This window comes from Colletotrichum chrysophilum, assembly GCF_026319265.1.
Source record: "Colletotrichum chrysophilum strain AFK26 chromosome Unknown scaffold_51, whole genome shotgun sequence".
In the NCBI taxonomy this organism is placed as follows: Eukaryota; Fungi; Ascomycota; class Sordariomycetes; order Glomerellales; family Glomerellaceae; genus Colletotrichum; species Colletotrichum chrysophilum.
In genome coordinates this window covers 81,257-101,065 of record NW_026517338.1, presented here as the reverse complement: position 1 = coordinate 101,065, position 19,809 = coordinate 81,257, and the positions used below count along the sequence as shown (strand labels likewise).

Here is a 19,809-nt window from a genome sequence, read left to right as displayed (position 1 = left end):
TGAAAGATAAACCGGTCTCGGGCCTTCTCCCACACATGACCTCAAAGGTCCGGGTTCAACTGACCAATAAGATCACTTACAACTAAACCCCCCTTCAAATGCAACGCATCCTGAATCGCCAAGCCCCACGGGCACTAGCGGATAACCGATAAAATGCGGTCCTTCAAGGCACCCTGGGCCGACTACTTCTCGAATGTGGGCAGCACTCCGCACCATATTATCACGGCACTGAGTGCTCCATGCAGGTGGGGGGCTGTCACGGCTGAAGGAGGCGTAGGAGCATTCAAGACCGCGCATGTGGGCTGCTGTAGTGCATCAGAAGAGGGGAGAATGGAGGGGGGGTTGTTTATCAAACAACTATTTGTATCTGTTACATAGCGCCTTCATGCTCTGTCAAGGCCTTCATATCCCGTTCTTGCCCTTGCCGGTTATTTGGGTGTTCTGCTAGGCTTTCGACGATCAAGTCGGACTCACGCCACAATGCTGTCCGCAGAATGGTTCATGCCGCCGCAGGCACTGGTGCCGGCGGTGGTCCTGATCGTATACCTAGTCTACAACTACTTGATCTTTCCAACCCCTCGTTCAATCGCCAAATTGAGATTCCTCAACGTCGAGCCCGGTACATGGGCGCCGTATTATCGGGCACTCTACCGCAACACCTTGGACTTGAAAAAGACGCTTCGCCTGCACCACACACAACACAAGAATGAGACGGTCCGCGTCCCCATCCTGGGCCCGGGCCAAAACAAGCTGATCCTGCTGCCCTCTGCCGAAAGAAAATGGCTCGTGGATCAGCCCGACTCCATCGTGAGCATGCACGACCAGACCATCAACCACTTCCAATGGGATCTTGGCACCATTTATCCCACTCGGGATCACAACCAGGTGACCATCCACATCATAGCCACCAAGCTCACCCGGGAGATCGGCAACCTGATTCCAGCCCTCTCGGACGAGCTTGACCTCGCCCTGGCGAAGCACTGGGGCGACGAAGACGACGGCGAGTGGAAGGAGGTGGGCGTTTACGACACGCTGAGACCCATCATCAGCCAGGCAATCAACCGCATCTTCATCGGGAAGAGACATTGCCGAAACGAAGAGGTGCTCGAAACCGGCTTCTCGTACGCAAAGGTCATTCCTCTCGAGGCGAACCTGCTCTGGCTGCTTCCGACCCCGCTGCGTCGTCTCCTGGCGCCTCTGCTTACCTTGCCATCCCGCTGGTGCGAGAGGAAATGGTTCAGGCTCACAATCGACGAGGTTCGCAGACGGTTGGAGGCCAGAGGCCATCCGCAACAACACGGCACGGGATCCGCGACTGCTGGCTGGCAAGACGATGAAGAAGCAGACGAACCCGACCTGCTGAGCTGGTACATTGCGTACGGAGAATCCCAGGGCGACCCGTACCTCCTGGACCCGGAAGTCCTCTCGGCGCGCATCTTACTCCTCAACGCCTTCGCGCTGCACACCAACGTCTTCGCCATCGTGCACATGATCCTCGACATTGTCGGTTCCGGCGCCGAACAGGGTCCAAAGATTGTGGCCCAGCTCCGTCAGGAAATCAACGAGGTCCGCGCCGCCGACGGCGGGCAGCAGCAAGGGTGGGACAAACGATCGCTGGCCCGGCTCGAGCGGATGGACAGCAGCTTCCGGGAAAGCCAGCGCGTCAACACCATCTTGAGCCTGGGCCCGCTGCGCATCGTGGGCAAGGACGGCGTCACGACCCCTTCCGGCGTCCAGATCCCGCGCGGCTACCAAGTCGGAATCCCGGCGTACTCGATCCACTTTGATACTGACATCTACGGGCCGGACGCGGAGGCTTTCAACCCGTTTCGCTTCTACGATAAGCGAAAGGATGCGCGAGGGGCCGGTGACAACATCAAAGGAGCGAGGCAGGCATGGGCCACCACGTCAGCCGACTACTTGTCCTTTGGGGCCGGGCTGAACAGCTGTCCCGGACGTTTCTTTGCCTCTGGGATGTTAAAGGTGCTGATGGCCAATATCCTGCTCAAATATGACTTTGAGTTCCAAGAAAAGAGAGCAGAGAATCTATGGTTTGGAACAAACCACATACCGCCGCTCAAGGCAAAGATTAGAATCAGGAGGAGACAGTGAATTTGCAAGACCAGACTAGCAAAGTCTATTTTCCGCAATACTACATAGTACATCCTACGCGTACACGCCCGACCCAACCAGGACCTTAGACGCAGTTCCACAAGTCCATCTCCTTCCAGTTTCACCCACTGAAATTTAAATGACAGCGGTCTATGGAAACATTCAGGCATGGACGATGGATACCATTATCTTGACGTCTTCCAAGACGTACGAAGTACACATGGATTGCTAGGCAGGGGTAGGCCTGCCAAGTCTCCCGGACTCCCCAGAGTCCAGATTAATCCATGCAGCTTGATTCCCCATTTTCCTGCTTGGGAAACTCCAAATTCCCTCCCCACGGGCAACATCTCCCGACGGGATAAGCCATGAATCATGTCATCCTCCGCTCTGCTGTACTTGTCCTGTCACACGTGGTCTTGCGATGTGGGCTTTCTGACTCTCTAATCCACCGTATGGAGCGGCAAATGCGTTTGCGGTCAAACAGCCGCTTATTTCGCTGTTTTTCTTCATCCGGTTTTTCGGCAGTCTCGTATGTAACCTGTATCCTTGTAGTTTGCTATCACGAATGAGACCATGGTGGATCACAGGGTAAGGGCTGAATGCTGGGGGCATTCTGGCAATCGAACACCCCCTGCAGACTCGAGTCAAGTCCGTTCCTCAGTGCAAGGCGAGAGAATACATGGGTACTGGGTAATAGGTCTTATGTCCTAGGGTCGCCATTCCCTGCCGTAAGGTTTTATTTGCCATCGCGGCACAGGCAAACAAGCTGATTCAAGTGTAGTACTCTAACTTGTCGTGTATGAGTTATAAGCTTAAAACCTTGATACCTTTGGATTGCTTGGCAATTACCATCCTCAAAAGCAACAAAGTCTTCTCCAAATATTGGTCTTGCCAGTGTCTAAAGATGCCTATACGAATTTTATGTCTGCACGGCAGGGGTTCCAACACCGAGGTGAGCGATTTTCATTTGTTTGGCAGCGCAGAAACTACACCACCATGAATGACTAATGCTTCGTCGTCCTTGTAGATTTTCCGGATGCAGACGGCTGGCATACGAAGCTTGCTGGAGCCAGAATACGAGTTTGAATTTGTAGAGGGCCGATGGCCCCATTTGGAGGGGAACTGGTCTCTGCACACAGTCGACTTTTCAAAGTCAAATGTAAGCATTCGGGGCTCAATCTGATTGAGGCGCTGGGCCTGAAAGTCTTGCCAATTTTTCTGCTTGCCAAAATGCCTACCTTAATCTGGCCTCAGAAAAGAAGAGATTGCTAACAACTACCGTGATAACTTGCGCTTTAGCTGTATGGATTTTACAACATGCTGGACATCGATGACATTCTGGCCACTGAGAGCGAGCTGCGTCAAGTGATAGAGGACCACGGTCCTTTCGATGGTTTGCTGGGATACTCGTAAGTCGGCGGAAACTCTCTATTTATCGAAAGAGATGGATCGGAATGATGAAACCATCACAATTGGTGCTTTCGCCCATGGGAAAAAGTCTAACTTGAACCAGCCAGGGTGGATCGATGGCTGCTCAAATCGCCATCCGACTTCTAATGGAGAACCCATACGCCACTCCACAGGAGTTACCGATCAAGTTCCTGGTGCTCATCAACAGCGCCGTGCCGCCTTTCATCATGCCGTTGGATGAGCAAAAGGTCACGGACCTGCCGATTGAAGAGGCGCCAAAGCTGCGGATGCTGTTCGATGTCTTCAAAGCAGATCCCGCCGAACACCTGGACAAATTGCGGCCAGCGAAGCTCGCCAATGGTAGACAGGTATGCATATGAAGACTGGTCGACTTTGATTGAAATGCACGGTGCCGGCTGACGATATGAAAATCGACCTCTCCAGGCTCTCGTGAATAAAACGCACTACATGACCTTTTTTGACAACACTTGGGATGGCCACCCACTCTACATGCCATCGCTGCACATCACCGGCCTGGGCGATGCCCCCGAATACGGCCAGCAGCTGTTTGACATTGCCGAACCCAGTGAAGCGGAGCAAATTAAGCATGTGTTTGGGCACGACTTTCCAAGAGGGCTGGATATGAACAAGACGATTGCTAGGGCGATAAGGGCGATGGCAGAGAAAGCTCTATAAGAGGATTGAAATGAGAACTTTCGCAGCATCATTCCATACACGTTACTAGAGTATATCCAGTATAAATCCAATACCACTCCACCTATACGCCTAGGCAACAACTTCTACCCATACCTAATCGTGAACTATTCATTCACTCGCAGAGTCATCTGCAGCCAGGAGCCCAAACTCGGCAACCGTTGCCCCGGCACCATCGTTAGTCCAGCAGCCTGTAACCTCGAGTTTCGCAAATGCGCCACTCCAAACGGGGTCGGTGAGCGGGATGGTGGTAATGTTTCCTACATATCTCACCACCGGCGAGTCCGGGACCCACGGCTTCGTGATGCTGATATCTTGATCCGCTAGTACCATCTCGGACTCGAAATCCGAGCTATTCGAGACCGAAACCTTGACGTGCTTTGGCGGCCGCATGGCAAAATCCAGTCGGATAGCCTCCAGAAGCCGCGGCGCCTGGGAAACTCCCAGGTCCACTACAACAGCGGCCGTGGCATCGCATGTACCGGGCTGCCAAAAGGTGCCTCCGTATCCGTCAGTGGCTGCAAACGCTAGCTCGCCATGCGACGAGGTTGCGCCGTGACATTGCAAGATGTTGCCCGGGACAGAAATTGCGGCATCATACAGCCTGTTCTGTATTACAACCGTGTCATTGACGCGCAATAATACCGTCCGCGCGTTGGGATCGTCCACGTCTCGGCCGACGGTGATGGGCATGTCCTCCTTTCCGTACTGGTCCGGCACCAAACCGTCGAAATCAGACGCGTCGCGCCGCGTAATAACAGTATGCGTGCGATTCATGCGAAAGCTAACGACGGCGCCATTGTAATACTGGATGGGTGGCTTGAAGTTCTGGAGCTGCGGAGGGAGGGACGGGTTTATCACCAAATTTCGCTGCGTAACGCGTAAGCCGAGGAATCCCGCCGTGAATGTCTGCAGGAGGCCGCCGTGGCCGGTCAGGAACGGAAAAGCCGGGTTAATGGGGTTCCCGGTCAGAGGATCCAGGACTCCGGGCTCGTCGTCTTGCTGTTCGGAATACTGGTACCAAGGGCCGCGGATATAAGGCTGGAACGATTTGACTAGATATGTCCAGAACGCGCATCCAGAAGTGGCCAGGGAGTTGGCCGTGATGGCATACATGCTCCATGTCATGGCCGGGCCGTGGGGATCCGTGCGGACTGCGTAAAAGTCCATCGCAGCTCGGTATTTGGCGAGCGAGAAATTCCGTCTGTAGTCGTAGGGATAATGGGACAAGATAACGTCTGCCTGCTTGGGGAAGACATCGTTGGTCATGCCCTGGAATTCAAGCACAACGTCGTCATCCGAAGTGGGTATTGACATGTGCTCGAGCTGGTCAAGCCAGTCGGTCTCGGGCGGGATGCCCCGTTCATGACGAGCCTCGGAGGCGAGTTGTAGGAGAGTGCTGACTGCAGTACTAGTAAATGAACCGTCTGCAATCCACATGTAGTATTCGTCGGCATCGGCCATCACGTCGATGCCCCAGACACCCGTATCCTCTCGTCGTGTTAGTATATCGCTTAGGCCCACGGCTACACCGTCGATGACGTCCACAGCCCCGTGCTTTTCAAACCAATTCTTATCGCCGCTTGTGTTCCGGCCCATGGTCATGCTCAAAGCGATATCAGCATTGAGGTGGTACTGGTACATGATGCAGGGTGCAGACATGTTGTAGCATTGCCCATATCGACCGCTTGTCCATGCATAGAGCATGCTGCCAGCTTTTAGATTATGCCTCTTTGTGTTTTTTCGAGACTGATCTGCCCGATTAATGCGATACAGCGCAAACTGTCTCGCCAACTTGGGGTGCACTCCTTGGATGGCGGGCGCCACGAAAAGATCAGCGTCCCAGAAAATCTTGCCTCCGTACGTCTGGGAAACCAGGCCGCCGACGGAAAGAGAGTTGCACGCAATGCAAGTGCTTGGGCTCTCGTCACGCGTCGGGCTCCATGGGATCAGGCTCGTGTAAAGATAGTAAGCAGAGGAGATGGCTGTGATCTGCAAGGCTTTTACCACGTCGCCGCCGCTGTCAAATGGAAGCGATCCCGTCACTGGATCTCTAAAGTCAGCCACAAAGTCTGCATTCATGAGCTTGCCCACTTCTGCGCTATGCTCCTCGCGTAAGACATGATATCCGCGCTTTATGGCAGATGACAAAACGTCTGAGACCACTGTCTCTGTGTCCGACCCATAGTGCTCTGTTGAGGCAATAGCTGCGTATTTGTAAATCGTTGCGGACTGTAAACCGGGTTGTACCCGATACCGCTGCGTTGAGGAAACGTTTTCGGAGTCTGTGTAGGATGAGTTGGCTGAACCCGATGTTGCTGCGTTATCGAAGGCGGAAAAAAAGTCGCTGGAGTATTCGTCCTTGCTCTCAAGGCACAACAACTCGTTTCCAAGCGTCGACGACAGCACATGCGCCACGACATGGTCGACTGTGTCTGGTGAAACAGCAGAAAAGACCTGACTGCTGGCTTGGTTCACACCTTTCTTGGCCGTTCTCGTACGCAAAGCTGACTTGTGGTCTAGTGAATCGAGAATGTACACGCCGTCGAGGCCCTGCTCGCTGGATATGACCAGTTTCACAGCTGCCAGACGTCTTTCTGCTAGCGAGGCCAAAGATTCATAGGATACCCGAAATTTCCGGTCGTCTGCGCAGGTTGGAGGGCTCCAGACATACGACCATGTGAGTATTCCCGTCTTACTGGTAGCAGAGTATATCAAATTAGTGCCCATACTCTTCTGCTTCGTGGAACAGCCTGTGCGCCCACGCTCACTTACAAAGACAGCGTCGACTCGAACTCGGTGATCTCGGATACGTCTACATCTCCATTGAGGGCACTTCCACATGCTTCAACGAGCAGATCGGTAAAGTGAGGCACGCCGGAGATGAAACTCTCGCCCAGCTCCCCCGGCTCAAGTGTACTAGGCTTGCTGCCCCAAAAGCCCGTGACAGTGGCGAAAGTTGTTCGAGGCTTGCTGTAAGACGGCCATCCTTCAGAATCATTTCGACGGCTACGCTCATAGAATGGCCCCAGAGAACCTTGGGCGAGGCCAAAATAGCTATTCAAGACATTGCATGTACTTATCAGCTCCCGTACACAGCACAACAGGAGCGAACTGCGCCGTCGACACCCATGATGTTGAAAGATTATAGTTTACATACCCGTTTGACTGTGGCAACCATGCAGTGAATACCCCTGGCAGTGGCTTGGTAGATTTCAGAGTCCATGCAGCATCATCCCAAGACACCCAATCCGCGTTGATGTCAAAGCTTGCACTCGAGGTTGGTGCTCCTCTAGCTACGCGCAAGGTGGACACACATACTAAGAGTAAGGCTGGGAGGTTCATGGCGGGCATTCGAGGTCTGACGAGCCCAGCATTGCAAGTCAAAGGTTGTGTGGATCCTGCCTATCTCTGATGAGTCGACCAGGTGAAAGTAGCGCCGAGGTGATGCATGAGAATCGGACGTCGATGGAGCTGACGGCTGGGAGAATATAATAAGCGCGTTACTATTGTAGTGCCTATCCCATTCTATGTAATCCACCTCAACCCACTTCTCCTGTCACATCGGCCCATGGGGCATATGCTTCCCCCTCACCCCCTACGCCACGCGCGGGTTGCGAACGCCCCAATCCCAAGGCAAAGATATCACACGAGCGAAGACAGATTTAAAGTTCGGGGGTTATGGGGCATGTGGGGAGTAGATGTGGTTCCTAGACCGACATTCTGAGGGACGTACTATGTACACGTACATGTTATTTGCGTACGCATACGAGTCAAGACAGTGCGCTAAGCTTGAAACTATGTTTCACGCAGAATGGGGCTCTGATTGTGGGAATATGCATCTAAGTGTTGTGAGTGTAAAGAGTATTGCTTGCAGGCGGGCCTAAAACTACCTATAGGAATGTAGCATTTCACATAATTTTCTGAGGACTGATGATTTCATATTTGTCACGAAGAAGAGGCCTAACGTGTGATGTGTGTTCAATAAGTTCGCTGAACTTCATGGCGTCTCCTCTAGTTGAAGGTGGCCTTGTTTGAAATGTGTCGTTTTGACGTCTTTCCAGCTCAACCAGCTCCTACGCATTGAGTCGCTAGCCTTTTGCGTACGGAATCGCTTCTCTAAGTATTAAATACGTGGTCAAAACTACGATGTTCATTCTTAAACACCGGAAAATAAGTGGAAGCGGAAGGAAGAAACTTATTTTATCGGTGTTCCCGAATCATTCAATTCCTCGCATAGTTACGAGCCAGCCACTTTTTGCATCTCGCGATATGAGAGGCTTAGCTGGAAACCCAGAATTGACACACCTGCATAGAAGCAACATCTGCAGACAGACAGCTCCCCTTCGTCGCCGCATTCACAATTATCGCGGGCGGTTGTCCGAGTGGCGCTGCATGTGTGGTTTGGTTTGAACTTGACACTGGGGACTTCATTGTGCCAGAGTACTATAATGAGTCAATCTTGGCGTCATTCCGGTGGCGGCGACTCCGCCAGCTTTCGTGATCATATTAATCCCAGTGAAGGTTGTGCAGGTCAAAAGATTATTTTGCTGCAACATGCGGTCCCAAGCTGGAGGGCAGTCTGAAGCCTAAGATAAGGTTCTTGTGCTGACTGTCGTCAGACGTGGAGTCGGAACTCTACCTTAGTCTAATACTATGTATAATTGTCATAGAATCCGGCACCTTGGGTATATTGCTCATTATTCAAGTCTAGAATCTCCTTAGACTCAATCAGGAATCTCCCAGTTGAGCTACAACCCGGCAGATCGCCTCAGGTGAGCACGTCCATAGGATGTCTTCAATATAATGAAACATACCCTGATAACAAGAAGAACACATCACTACGCAATACACCTATTTGCAGTAATCCCAGAAATCGACGAGTTCGTTTTCAAAATTGTCACAAAACATGACGCACGCAAACTCTTCAAGAAACCTTCAATTCAATTGGCCCGAGGATGACACTTCTGTCGGGTCAGCGACTCCCTTGGAATCTGTCGACCAAGCAAGCTCATCACGATGCCAAATGCCAATCCGCGAGAAGTCGAAGAAATGTCTCATATCCCGTCCCCAGGTGATAGTCAATGTTTTCGACAACGGGGGCCCTAGTTCGGGTGGCTCCTGCGCAAGCGGTTCAGGAAAAGATAGCTCGGGAACGGACGATGCAGCCTCCATTCAACCTGGAAACAGCGGGAACGACGAGAACATCATAAGTAGGTTAACAAGTCAACTGGCCGCTTTGTCGAAGAAAGTTGAGCAACTTTCCTTACAAACGTCAGAGCGGACAGTTGTGGTTGAAAGGGGTTCTTGGAACAATATCAACCGTCAACATGACCTGGCCGGCAAGCTAATGGTACTGGGGACTAGAGAGTCAGAGCGTGAAGGAAACGTTCAAGTCGATTCCGTTGGTAACAGTAAGCTTGCGTTCTTTGGATGCGTCGAGATGCGGAAAGTACAAAATACAACTGCTAGCAAGGGAGGCTGACGTGACGGGCTTCACTGTTGTCGCGTCCGTCTGGGCGGAATCGGGGCCATTGTTTTGCGGTGTCTCGTGGATAGCGATTGGAGACTGACTTTAAGGGGATAGATATTTGCTGAATATCCTCGAAGCGGCATCACTTTGGACCTGATGTTTGAACGCAGTTTTTATTAGCGATCCACTAGTAGCTGCTGTTCTCAGCTTCCGTCATCATACTCCAGATACACTCAAGTCATGCGAGGCTTTCCATATTCAGTCGAGATGGTCTCGAAGAAGTTTCATTACAATGGTAGAAGTAGACAAACATGGCTTGGTTTGACAGGGAGCTCGAACGACCGGGCTAGAACCCAAATCATATCAAGACTCTGCACCAGGATTACAGAATAAACGTAGAAAAGAAAGAGCTGATTGAGACCGAACCTTGGTTTAGATATTCTAGACCCAAATTATATGCCTGGTAGTCTACTAACAAACTTCATCCGTATTTTCCGTAGTCTCAGGCGATCTGCATCAGACGGGCGGTTTAAATCTACCATCCTAGTTGTCTATACATGTAATCTTCCATCACTCAGGCTCGGGGCGAACTCACAAGTGAAGATAGATATTAGAGTGATGATGTCCAGAAGCTGCAAGAGGGCATATATGTCGAAACGGCACCTTCGACCTTCTCGTACTCTACGGGCCTGACCTCACCTATACTTGAACCAGATTTGTGATGCATCTACCGAAAGCCCGGATGCTAATAACGCTTGACAGGCGAGTCACGACAGTGACAGGAGGTTGCACTTATTTCAACCCAAAGGATACTACAACGGCCCGGAGGGACTAGAGACCTTTCAAGCACCTCAAATCCTATCAACCAGGTGGTTGGGTTACTGCGAAAGAGAGCGTTTGAGCCAAAATAACACCACAGAGCCGGTGCAGCATAACTGATACAAGTTTCTATTGCTGTCTGCTCAATCGCCCCTATTCCATCGCCGTAGAAGATACTCAGCAATTTCAATCTGATCGGGGTCCTGTACGGACTCCGACGATGTTAGAAGCTCGTCCAGGGTTGCACTTGCCAAGTTCCCCACGTATCGCATTCCCTGTCGAGAAGATGGGGAAGAGCCGACATTAGCAACACCAATGAATTTCGCCTTGCTGCTCGTCCATAAACCTTCTTCTTCACAGACGATGCAAGCAATTAGACGATTCATTGCTAATCTAACAGTCTGAGCAGTCTCGGCAGGTAGCGCTGTAGCTGTCGTGTTTCATCTCCAGCTATGCGCGACTCATGAGATCACTTTTATAATAGACATACTTAGTTTTCGTTCCGTACCTTAGGTAGCAGTCCTTGATCTATCATAAAAAAGAGCTACCATTGACATTTTTGGGGCTTGGTTGAAAGTATGGCTACCTATGTGGAGCCGAGATCCTCGACTATCCGGGGAGCTACGGATACCAAGCCCCAAAGCATTCCACGATTAGGCCGGGGCAAATACCCACTCCCCCGGCCAAGACATGTTGCAGAAAATCGATTACGTACTCGGCAGTTCGGTTAAGCATACCCTGCGCCTTGCTAACGAATTATGTGGCAAGTTCAGTTCAGCTTTTCTGGATGCCGTACACACTGGGACTTTCGCACACTCTCTCGTCAGCAACAACGTTGCATTCGCATCACTTAGAGAAACGGCAACATTGGAACCCCGACTGACTTAAGGAAGCAAGACAGACACAGCGGCTTGCATGCAACGCCTGCCATTACTTTGATAAAGCCCGGGAAGGTTGATTGAAACGGTGGCTTTGGCAAGGCCAACCCAGTGCCTGCGCTCTGTGGGAATTCCTCTTTGAAGAGCATCGTCCGTTTCGCAGATCCCTTCCGTTTTCATTTCCGTCATACTGAGTTGCGATGTCGTTCTCATTGCCATCCATACCCTACCCGCCTTCTGGGGATGGCGTTTGGAATCCTGTGACGGCAACCATAAACTGGTGTGAGGAAGTAAGCTTTCGCTATCATCTGTTGCTTTTCTTGGAGATGCATCTCCGGGCGGTGATGTATCCGGTGAAGCTGATCAGTGTTCTCAGGACTACTACGTCTCACCATACGTGGCTGAGGTTGTAAATACTTTCACAAATGCCATTTTCGTCTACTTGGCATTGGTTGGAATTTCCAGCTGTGTCAGAAACAAGCACCCTGGTGTGTTTCTCGTTGCATACATCGGCTACATGATAATCGGTGTGGCCAGCATCTTCTACCACACTACCTTGAAGTGTTCGTTGCGCCCGGGGACTCTGACTACGACAAGACTGACAAATGGCAGACTGGATGCAACTGTTCGACGAGCTGTCTATGATATACACCACATGCATCCTTTTCTTTGCAGTGTTTTCCCATGGCAAATCTACCCCAGGTCAGGCTCTGCTCGGCTTCTTCGTCACCAGCTTAGCGGTCTTCATCACCGGTTACTACCACTATCTCGGCGACCCGGTGTTCCACCAAGTCATGTTCGGCATTCTCACTGCCACGGTGGTGTTTCGAAGCCTCTATATCATGGAGAAGATCCTGCGGCCCAGATCCAAACCTCAAAGCAAGTCTGAGCACCTTGATGTAGACCTTCTCAAGACGATGTGGACCCTGATTACATGTGGTCTAAGCGCCATAGCAATCGGCTTCCTGGCATGGAATCTTGACAATATCTTTTGCTCACAGCTGCGTGCCTGGCGTCGCGAACTTGGTTTGCCTTGGGGCGTGCTTCTTGAAGGTCATGGATGGTGGTAAGTTTTGCAACCCAGTTGTCTCGAAACTGACAAGACGCTGACAAAAGGAAAGGCATTTGTTCACCGGCATCGCTTGCTACATCAATGTAACGTATGGGCTCTGGCTACGTTACTGTCGCGATGGCAAGAAGCGAGAGGTTGTACTAGTCTGGCCCTCAATGTTTTGTTCCGTCCCTACTGTAGAACGTATTCGACCGACAGGCAAGGGTTCGGCGAAGTTCAATGGGAAAACGGAATGATCTACAGCTGCAAATATTAGAAGGCACGCCTGCATCACGGAGACACAGGCTATGGCTATAGGAACTTTCTTACTAGATCTCAAGCCGGCAGAATTTGCCACGAACAGCTACACTCATGCTTCACATCCCGAGTGATGAGATGTCGATATGCTTAAGTAGCAAGTGCCGCACTGTCTGTTAGCAGCATGGGCCTTGGCGACTTCATAAGAAAGGACTTGCAGCAGATTTATTCAGGTGGTTGGCGTCTATTGCTTGGAGGTCAATTGACCAAAGAAGGACTGTCTCCTGGCCAGTAGTAGGGTTTTACCATGATTCTTTGTACGAGTTTTCTCGGCAACCTGTTTATTTTGGCCCTTCGGACCCGTCAGCATCAGCAGATTTTGTTGTCTCAGCCCTCGTTCGCTCCGAATCCAGATGGCCCACCACAGCACATGCCACCTTTGTTTGGGCCTGCCGCCAAGTAAAAAAGGTCGGCCTGTCGCTGAAACTACGGCATTGTATTAAGGGGCCTGTATGCCAAGACATACAGCAGGGTAGTCTATCAGGATATGTCGTCTTTAAGGTTTAACTACCCGTTCCAGATCTTTTTACAGAACGTAGTAACCAACCAAGCGTGGAAGATGGCACTAAATATCTTGTCAAAGCACGTGTGATCGTGCATCACAGCCACAGAACCCACCTCCCGTGTCGTAAGGCCAAGACTAGGCGCGAAAATATCAGCTTCGTACGCCTTACTCTATGTAAAGACCGAGGCCATCGGCCTTTGGGTCCGAAAGAGCCCACCAGAACACATAATCGCACTGCGAGCGAAGATATGATCGACGGGCCACTCTTCTCCTGAGAATTCATGCAGAAAGGTGCAGTCTTCTATTGATAGACCAAGTCAATTCCTGTGCCAGCCATATTCCGGCCAACCCGTGTTTGAGACCCTCCCATAGCACTGCCGAGCAGAATTGTCAGCTTTAGGGGCACACTTGACTTGTCATTTGTGTCCACAGCCAGAGCAGAATGTCTACTTGCCTCCATACAACCCCTAAGGGGTATTTTCAGCTCGTCGTGTCATCTTACGTCTTCTACGGATGGGCAATATTCAGGAGTTGGTGCCAAGATCCGACTGACTCGAAAGGCTGGCCTTCGTGGCTCAATTAGGCAATTAGTCTTGTGACCTCTAGATGTTCTTGAACGAACGTCGGACTGTCGAACATCATAAAAGGTGACGGCGATCGCTCCCTCGTAGTCTTTCTCTTGATCATACTTCACTCATTCGATACTCAAAGACTCAAGCTTCTTAACATTCCTTGTCTATCATCACAACGACGAAAAGTCACCAAAATTTCTACGTATCTTTCAAAATGCAGTTTTCCGTTGCTATCAGCGCCATCCTTTCGGCCATGGCCGTCCAAACCGCTCTTGCTGCTACCGTATGTATCACAGGATCTCCCAAATTGGTATATCATAACTCACGAATGATAGTGCGACGTCAGCGGGAAGAAAGAGAACTGCTGCTGGGGCAAGGACAACGAATCCTGCCAGAAACAAAACCCCAACAATGAGATCTGGTGTCTTAATGACAAGGCGAACTACTGCAGCAGAGTCATGAAGCAGGGCACTAACACGCCTGTTTCCGCGACTTGCGTAAGCACATTTACGGCTCTCTTTTATTGGCAATATCACTTACTCGTTTCCATCAGGACGCTGATTGCTGCGATACTGTCACCGGCTGGGGAACTGGATGCCCCAAATAGATGTGGGGAGTCCAAACATTCATATCTTTTCAGGCCATCACGGAGTTTGTTTGTAAGGCATCTAGCCCTCTCATTCAGCGTCGACATTAGAATATCCATCATTCATTGGGCCAGGGGAGTCTTGATGCATTTTGTGTACTCTGCTTTCAACTCAATGTACACGCGCATTAGCCCAACTTTGCTACATGCTTCGGCAACACTTGAGAAAGAGGCCACTTTTGACGGCCTGCAAATTCGTTCCCCAAGGAATACGGGTGAAGACGGGGGCTTCATCCTTGACATGAGCTGATCGAAAACTACCAACATCATTGGGGTTGTCGAGAAAACAAGTCTGCAACGTCGGCTTAGCCTTGCGGTTCTACTTCAAGCGCGGCACGCTGTACTTGAGCATGATGAGAGGATCCAGTGTCCACCTACCGTCGTCAAAAGACTTAACGCTGTTTCTTTACCCCATGTAAGCACAGCAAAATCTTGACGTCTGCCAAGATTCGGAGCTTATTGCCGAGATGGATGCTAGGCACATCGAAGCACCAACAGGCATTAGCGTAGCAAGGCGGATTCACCGGCGAACTTCTGCCTTTCCTGCCTGAGAATTGCAAAAACATAGACCCAATTTTTTCGTCATTCACATGGTGCTTTTTGCAATGGAAATACAGCACAGCGATAGACAGCTCAAGCGCCTTCTGCAGTGCCCGCGGCCGTCGGATCGCTGCCCAGTCTGGTTCCTTTTCCACTTCACACTGGAAAGCCCCAGCTAAATAAGTGACGCAGTAGAGCGGCACAGGAGGCCGCCCATCACAGGCTCCAACATGAGCCTTTATTTAGATATATGAGTGCACGCTCAACCCGATCTAAATTGCTTCACATCACAACTAATTCCAACCAAATCCAACCATAATCTCTCGCTTGCCTACGCCGACGCAGCACGATGAACGTCTCCCCCAGCCGAGACAGCTCCGGGCCCATCGTCCGACTTAGTGTGTCTAATGATTGGCCCGAATTCGAGGTCAAGAATGAGTTCAGCGATACCACGGAAACGTGCTTCGTGCGTCTCGCTGCTCAATTCGCCGCGGGCGAGCTCGATCTTCCTGGATACATGGATGGGGTGCTGTCGCACCTGCAGAAGAACGGCCCGAGACACAAGTGGGATGTGCCCGTCAAGAACGGAATAGCCAATTTCATGGAGCTGGACTTGTTTGCTGGGGCGGTGAAGAGATGGTTCCTGGAGCCGAGCTTTGTTCCGCTGGAAAAGGAAGGTGAATTATGTTCCCATCGGCTTTGATGGCCTCTAGTAGAACCATCATGCGTCGAGATCGAGCTGACGCTATTCTTGGTGTAAAGACATATCTAGCTTTAAAGACCTGGCCATCCTCGCGTGGACGGTCAACGACCCTGCAGGATTCGTTCGCCGCTGCCAGCAAACTGGTCTTGATCCGAAATCTCTCACGCCAGAGCTGGCCGACCTGCTCCTTGTGCTCTGCTACTGCAGGCGTCACATAGCCCTCTTTGCCCACCTCATAAGAACCTGCCCGGATCCTCCTCCGCAGACCACGTTCGACGCCGTGGAGCGCCACGTGCTGCACAACACCCGCGTCGACCCCTACAAGACTCTCTTCCAGCACTCGCCAAAAGCCATCACTAACTCGTCAGATGAGGTCACCCTGTGGACCGAGATCCTCAAATCGCGCTGACTGCATGATCCGATCGACGGAGAGAAGAGCCAGTTCCTGGCTATACAGGTTGGCGCCATGGGCATATATACTAAGGAGACAGACGGAAGTGCGGCCATGGGCACACCGAAAGCGAAGGCTTATCTTATCGCGTTGGCTCAGAGGGGTGTGTATTATGACCTGCCATCGGCCGGGAGGTTCCTCGCGTCGTGTAAGTCGGTTACGCAGGCACGCGAGTTCCTGGCCATATTCCCACCGGAAAAGATGAAGCACGGCCCCGAACCGTCAGCATATGAATCTGGGTCCGTGATTGTAGATATCGCGAACTCGCGGGAGGCGGACGACGAGGTGAGGTTGGCCATTATGGAATTCGCGCTGGATGAGATTGGAGGGATGAATGTGAATGCCACAGTGCCGTCTAATCCATGGGAGTATGATATGCCGGGCTGTCCAAGGTCGCCGCATTTCAATGGTCTACATGTGGCGGCGTCTCGGGGGGATAGGGCCTTTGTTGAGTTGCTTATTCGGCATGGGGCAAGGGTGGAGGAGAAGGAGAGGGTGACGGGCTTTACTGCGGCTGGTTTTGCGATGAAGGAGAGACATACGGAGTTGGCGAGGTGGCTTGAGGGACTGAATGAGTCTTCATGATCTGCTGTAGTATGGTTCGGGAGTTCATCAACTTGTTTGGACGGAATGGCACATCAGACTTGAGACAACCTTACCATGGTTGCTTTACTTCTTGTAGTCCTGAACCGTATCTAATCTGGCAATACTGGTAGCGGATCAGAACGAAGAAGCATTCTCGGACTATGTTATCATATGTAGACTACATACTTGTACATCGACGCCCGCTAATGAGCTCGTGAGGCTTAAACGTGCGTTTCGGTTAGTTAATTTGATCAAAGAGCCAGACTCTCAGGCTGCTTTTGCTTCCAGTTCTTTCTCGCAGATGAACTAGACTTGACAACGTCACCTTGGGGCATGCCAACCCCGTTCAATAAACATTGCTAGGGTATGATTGGTCCGGCTCTGATTTCTTTGGGCGACCGAGCTTCTGGATTTGGCAAGCAGCATCGTCAACCCCACAATCTCCGCACCAGCATCTGTGGGGTTGACGGTTGATCATGCGATCAAGAATGGAGAGAGTTCCCGTGAAGGTCCTAGAGGCTTGGCATGGGTACGGTGCATTCGTCGTGGGGTTTGGCCTCAAGCGCGGATTGGTGCGGCACAGGCCGACGGGAATCCGGAGAAGTTAGCAGCGAGCTTCCGACTTATAATAAATAAAGGCCTCTCCATAGGAACCCAGAGGCCATGCTGGATCTCGCGTGAGAGTTGGACTGCATCGCATACATCCTAAGGGCCAAAGACCGCCAACATGTTGATCACCCGGGGATCAACTCTCCTGGCCGCCGTCATCTCGGCTGGCTTCACCACGGCCTTTGAGAACCCAGTGAGAGAGCCTGCTCCTGATCCGTCACTCGTATTTGCAGGCGGCAACTACCACCTGTGAGTACCTTATCAAGCGTGAATAATCTCAGTTCAGGAGCCTCGGCCGACCTTCAATCACAGCACGTTCACTTCGTACAATAGGATCACCATCGTCCGCTCCGACAAGCTGAGCGACCTCCCCAATGGCGAGCAAAAGACCATCTGGACCGACACAAACACCACCCGCAGCGCCAACATGTGGGCACCCGAGCTTCACCAGATTGACGGCGTCTGGTACATGTTCTACTCCAGCTGCGACGCCAGCCTCTCGTGCTGCGACAGCTGCTCCACGCGCGTTCTGCAAGGCTGCGACGCTGCTGGCCCTTACGATTGCGAGTTCCAGCACCTCGCCGACTTGATCCCACCCGAGGGCTCAAGGGGAGGTCTCGACAACAACTTCGCATTCAGCATCGACGGCACGTTTCTCGAGGTCCCGGGCTTCGGCAGATACCACGTTCTTAGCATCAGAGACAACGAATTTAACCAGGCTCTGGCCATCACTCAGCTTGACACGGACAGCTGGACAGTCGGCGCCTGGCATGTCATTTCTATTCCGGACCAGCCTTGGGAGAGGAACATCACTGGGGCCAACCCGCCGCCTTCAGACGATTTGATCGGCGTCAATGAAGCACCCCACGTAAGTCTCATCTTACGGGACAGTTCTTGAGCGCGTACTGACAGTCGTAGCCCTTGTATCATGGCGATGACATCTGGTTGTGCTACTCCGCTTCCAACTGCGCCACGCCGAACTACTCCTTAGGTCTTCTCCACTGGAACGGCGGCGATCCCCTCCTGAAGAGCTCCTGGGACAAGACAGGACAGGTCTTCTCCCAAGCCAATGGGCTCTATGGCACCGGCCACAACTCCTTCTTTACCTCTCCAGACGGAACCGAGATTTGGGTGAGTCGTACAAACAGAATCGATCATGAATCATCATACTAACGTGCTCGGCAGAACGCTTTCCACGCGACAAGGAACTCGGCAGGATCATGCGGTGGAGATAGATTCACCTCTGCTCAGATCGTCACGTTTGATGACAACGACAACCCCAACTTTGGGGTTCCACAGCCGTTGGGGGAGATCTTGACACCTCCGAGCGGAGAGGCGAACTGAAGAATTGGAGAGTCTCTCAAGACCTAAGTAGAGAGATATTGAGACCGATATTCTACCACTAATACAAAGCAGACGAGTATCCAGAAAGGTCCTTGACAATAACGGCGCTATCTCATTATCGAGCCCACATACATCACACCTCTATCTATGATCATCGCTGCAAATTGTGTAAATATGTTTGGCGTCCCAGCCTCATGCAACATTCTCGCCATCTTTCTCTTGTCTTTATCCCTTCTGGCCATACCCATCATTCAGATGGAACAGCCAGGCCACAGCGGAGGAAACGTACTTCGGGCGTGCGAGCGCGCCGCGATTCTGGACCCCGTTCGCGCTGTCGTGGCATAGAAACTGGCTTCGATGGAAAATGGTGAACGTTGGCATGATTCTCAGATTCAGGTGTGTTGCAGTTCGCTGTCACTTGCGTCTGGCTGTCATGCCTACGCTGTGAACCGCGAAGTAAATGGGATGCTGCCCGTTATAAAAGGAATGTTCCCGATGATTCAAATATCTCTGCACAATTACGTTGTTTCGGTCAATAATGGCATTTGTCACATGGCCAGGATTGTCGCCATGTCATGTTATTAGCTTTGCGCCATTGCCTGACTTCGCCGTCACGATGTGGCGTAGATGCAGGTTGCTCCCTGCTCGGCTTCGTCTACAATCTCTACCTATAGCCATGTATTCCTGTTGAAATGAATCCGGATAAATCCTTAGATCTCTGCTGCGGCTCTCCAGACGCTCGGGAGTATCCCAAGAAGAGCTCCAGAGTACATGTGGTTGGTAGTGACGTCAACGGAGGCGCATCCTACCACACCTGACCAGAGATCTATCGATTGTCAAATTTTGACCTCTAGAAACAGTTTAACTGAATCTCCGTCGTGTAAGCACGTACGGTCTCTAGCGGGATGTCTTGACCGAGCTAATGACATTCCATGTCAGCCAAAGAGGTAGGTATTTAATGGTGAAACGGACTCAGAAAGTTCAGCAGCAATGAGCTCTGAGGTTCTGCAAAACGGATGCAAATGCACTAGTTTCTGCCCGACGCGATTGCTCTCCTGTCATTGCATCTAATTGTTGGT

General features: G+C 51.5%; 6 protein-coding genes across 6 annotated transcripts; 5 read left to right on the top strand and 1 right to left on the bottom strand.

Annotated features, from left to right (window-relative positions):
• Positions 1 to 480: 480 nt before the first annotated feature.
• Positions 481 to 2,112, top strand: COL26b_006736 (uncharacterized protein; the record flags this gene model as incomplete). Its single annotated transcript, XM_053179548.1, has 1 exon — positions 481 to 2,112. The coding sequence occupies one exon, from the start codon at positions 481 to 483 to the stop codon at positions 2,110 to 2,112; it is 1,632 nt and encodes a 543-aa protein (XP_053036493.1).
• Positions 2,113 to 3,429: 1,317 nt separating this feature from the next.
• On the top strand, positions 3,430 to 4,218 carry COL26b_006735 (uncharacterized protein; the record flags this gene model as incomplete). Its single annotated transcript, XM_053179547.1, has 3 exons — positions 3,430 to 3,521; positions 3,626 to 3,890; positions 3,967 to 4,218. The coding sequence occupies 3 exons, from the start codon at positions 3,430 to 3,432 to the stop codon at positions 4,216 to 4,218; spliced, it is 609 nt and encodes a 202-aa protein (XP_053036492.1).
• A 129-nt stretch (positions 4,219 to 4,347) lies between these two features.
• On the bottom strand, positions 4,348 to 5,898 carry COL26b_006734 (uncharacterized protein; the record flags this gene model as incomplete). Its single annotated transcript, XM_053179546.1, has 1 exon — positions 4,348 to 5,898. The coding sequence occupies one exon, from the start codon at positions 5,896 to 5,898 to the stop codon at positions 4,348 to 4,350; it is 1,551 nt and encodes a 516-aa protein (XP_053036491.1).
• An 8,168-nt stretch (positions 5,899 to 14,066) lies between these two features.
• Positions 14,067 to 14,459, top strand: COL26b_006733 (uncharacterized protein; the record flags this gene model as incomplete). Its single annotated transcript, XM_053179545.1, has 3 exons — positions 14,067 to 14,135; positions 14,188 to 14,349; positions 14,406 to 14,459. 3 exons carry the CDS (start codon positions 14,067 to 14,069, stop codon positions 14,457 to 14,459), a joined length of 285 nt encoding a protein of 94 aa, XP_053036490.1.
• A 928-nt stretch (positions 14,460 to 15,387) lies between these two features.
• On the top strand, positions 15,388 to 16,150 carry COL26b_006732 (uncharacterized protein; the record flags this gene model as incomplete). Its single annotated transcript, XM_053179544.1, has 2 exons — positions 15,388 to 15,715; positions 15,819 to 16,150. The coding sequence occupies 2 exons, from the start codon at positions 15,388 to 15,390 to the stop codon at positions 16,148 to 16,150; spliced, it is 660 nt and encodes a 219-aa protein (XP_053036489.1).
• A 1,354-nt stretch (positions 16,151 to 17,504) lies between these two features.
• On the top strand, positions 17,505 to 18,730 carry COL26b_006731 (uncharacterized protein; the record flags this gene model as incomplete). Its single annotated transcript, XM_053179543.1, has 4 exons — positions 17,505 to 17,635; positions 17,720 to 18,254; positions 18,305 to 18,517; positions 18,572 to 18,730. 4 exons carry the CDS (start codon positions 17,505 to 17,507, stop codon positions 18,728 to 18,730), a joined length of 1,038 nt encoding a protein of 345 aa, XP_053036488.1.
• Positions 18,731 to 19,809: the final 1,079 nt, after the last annotated feature.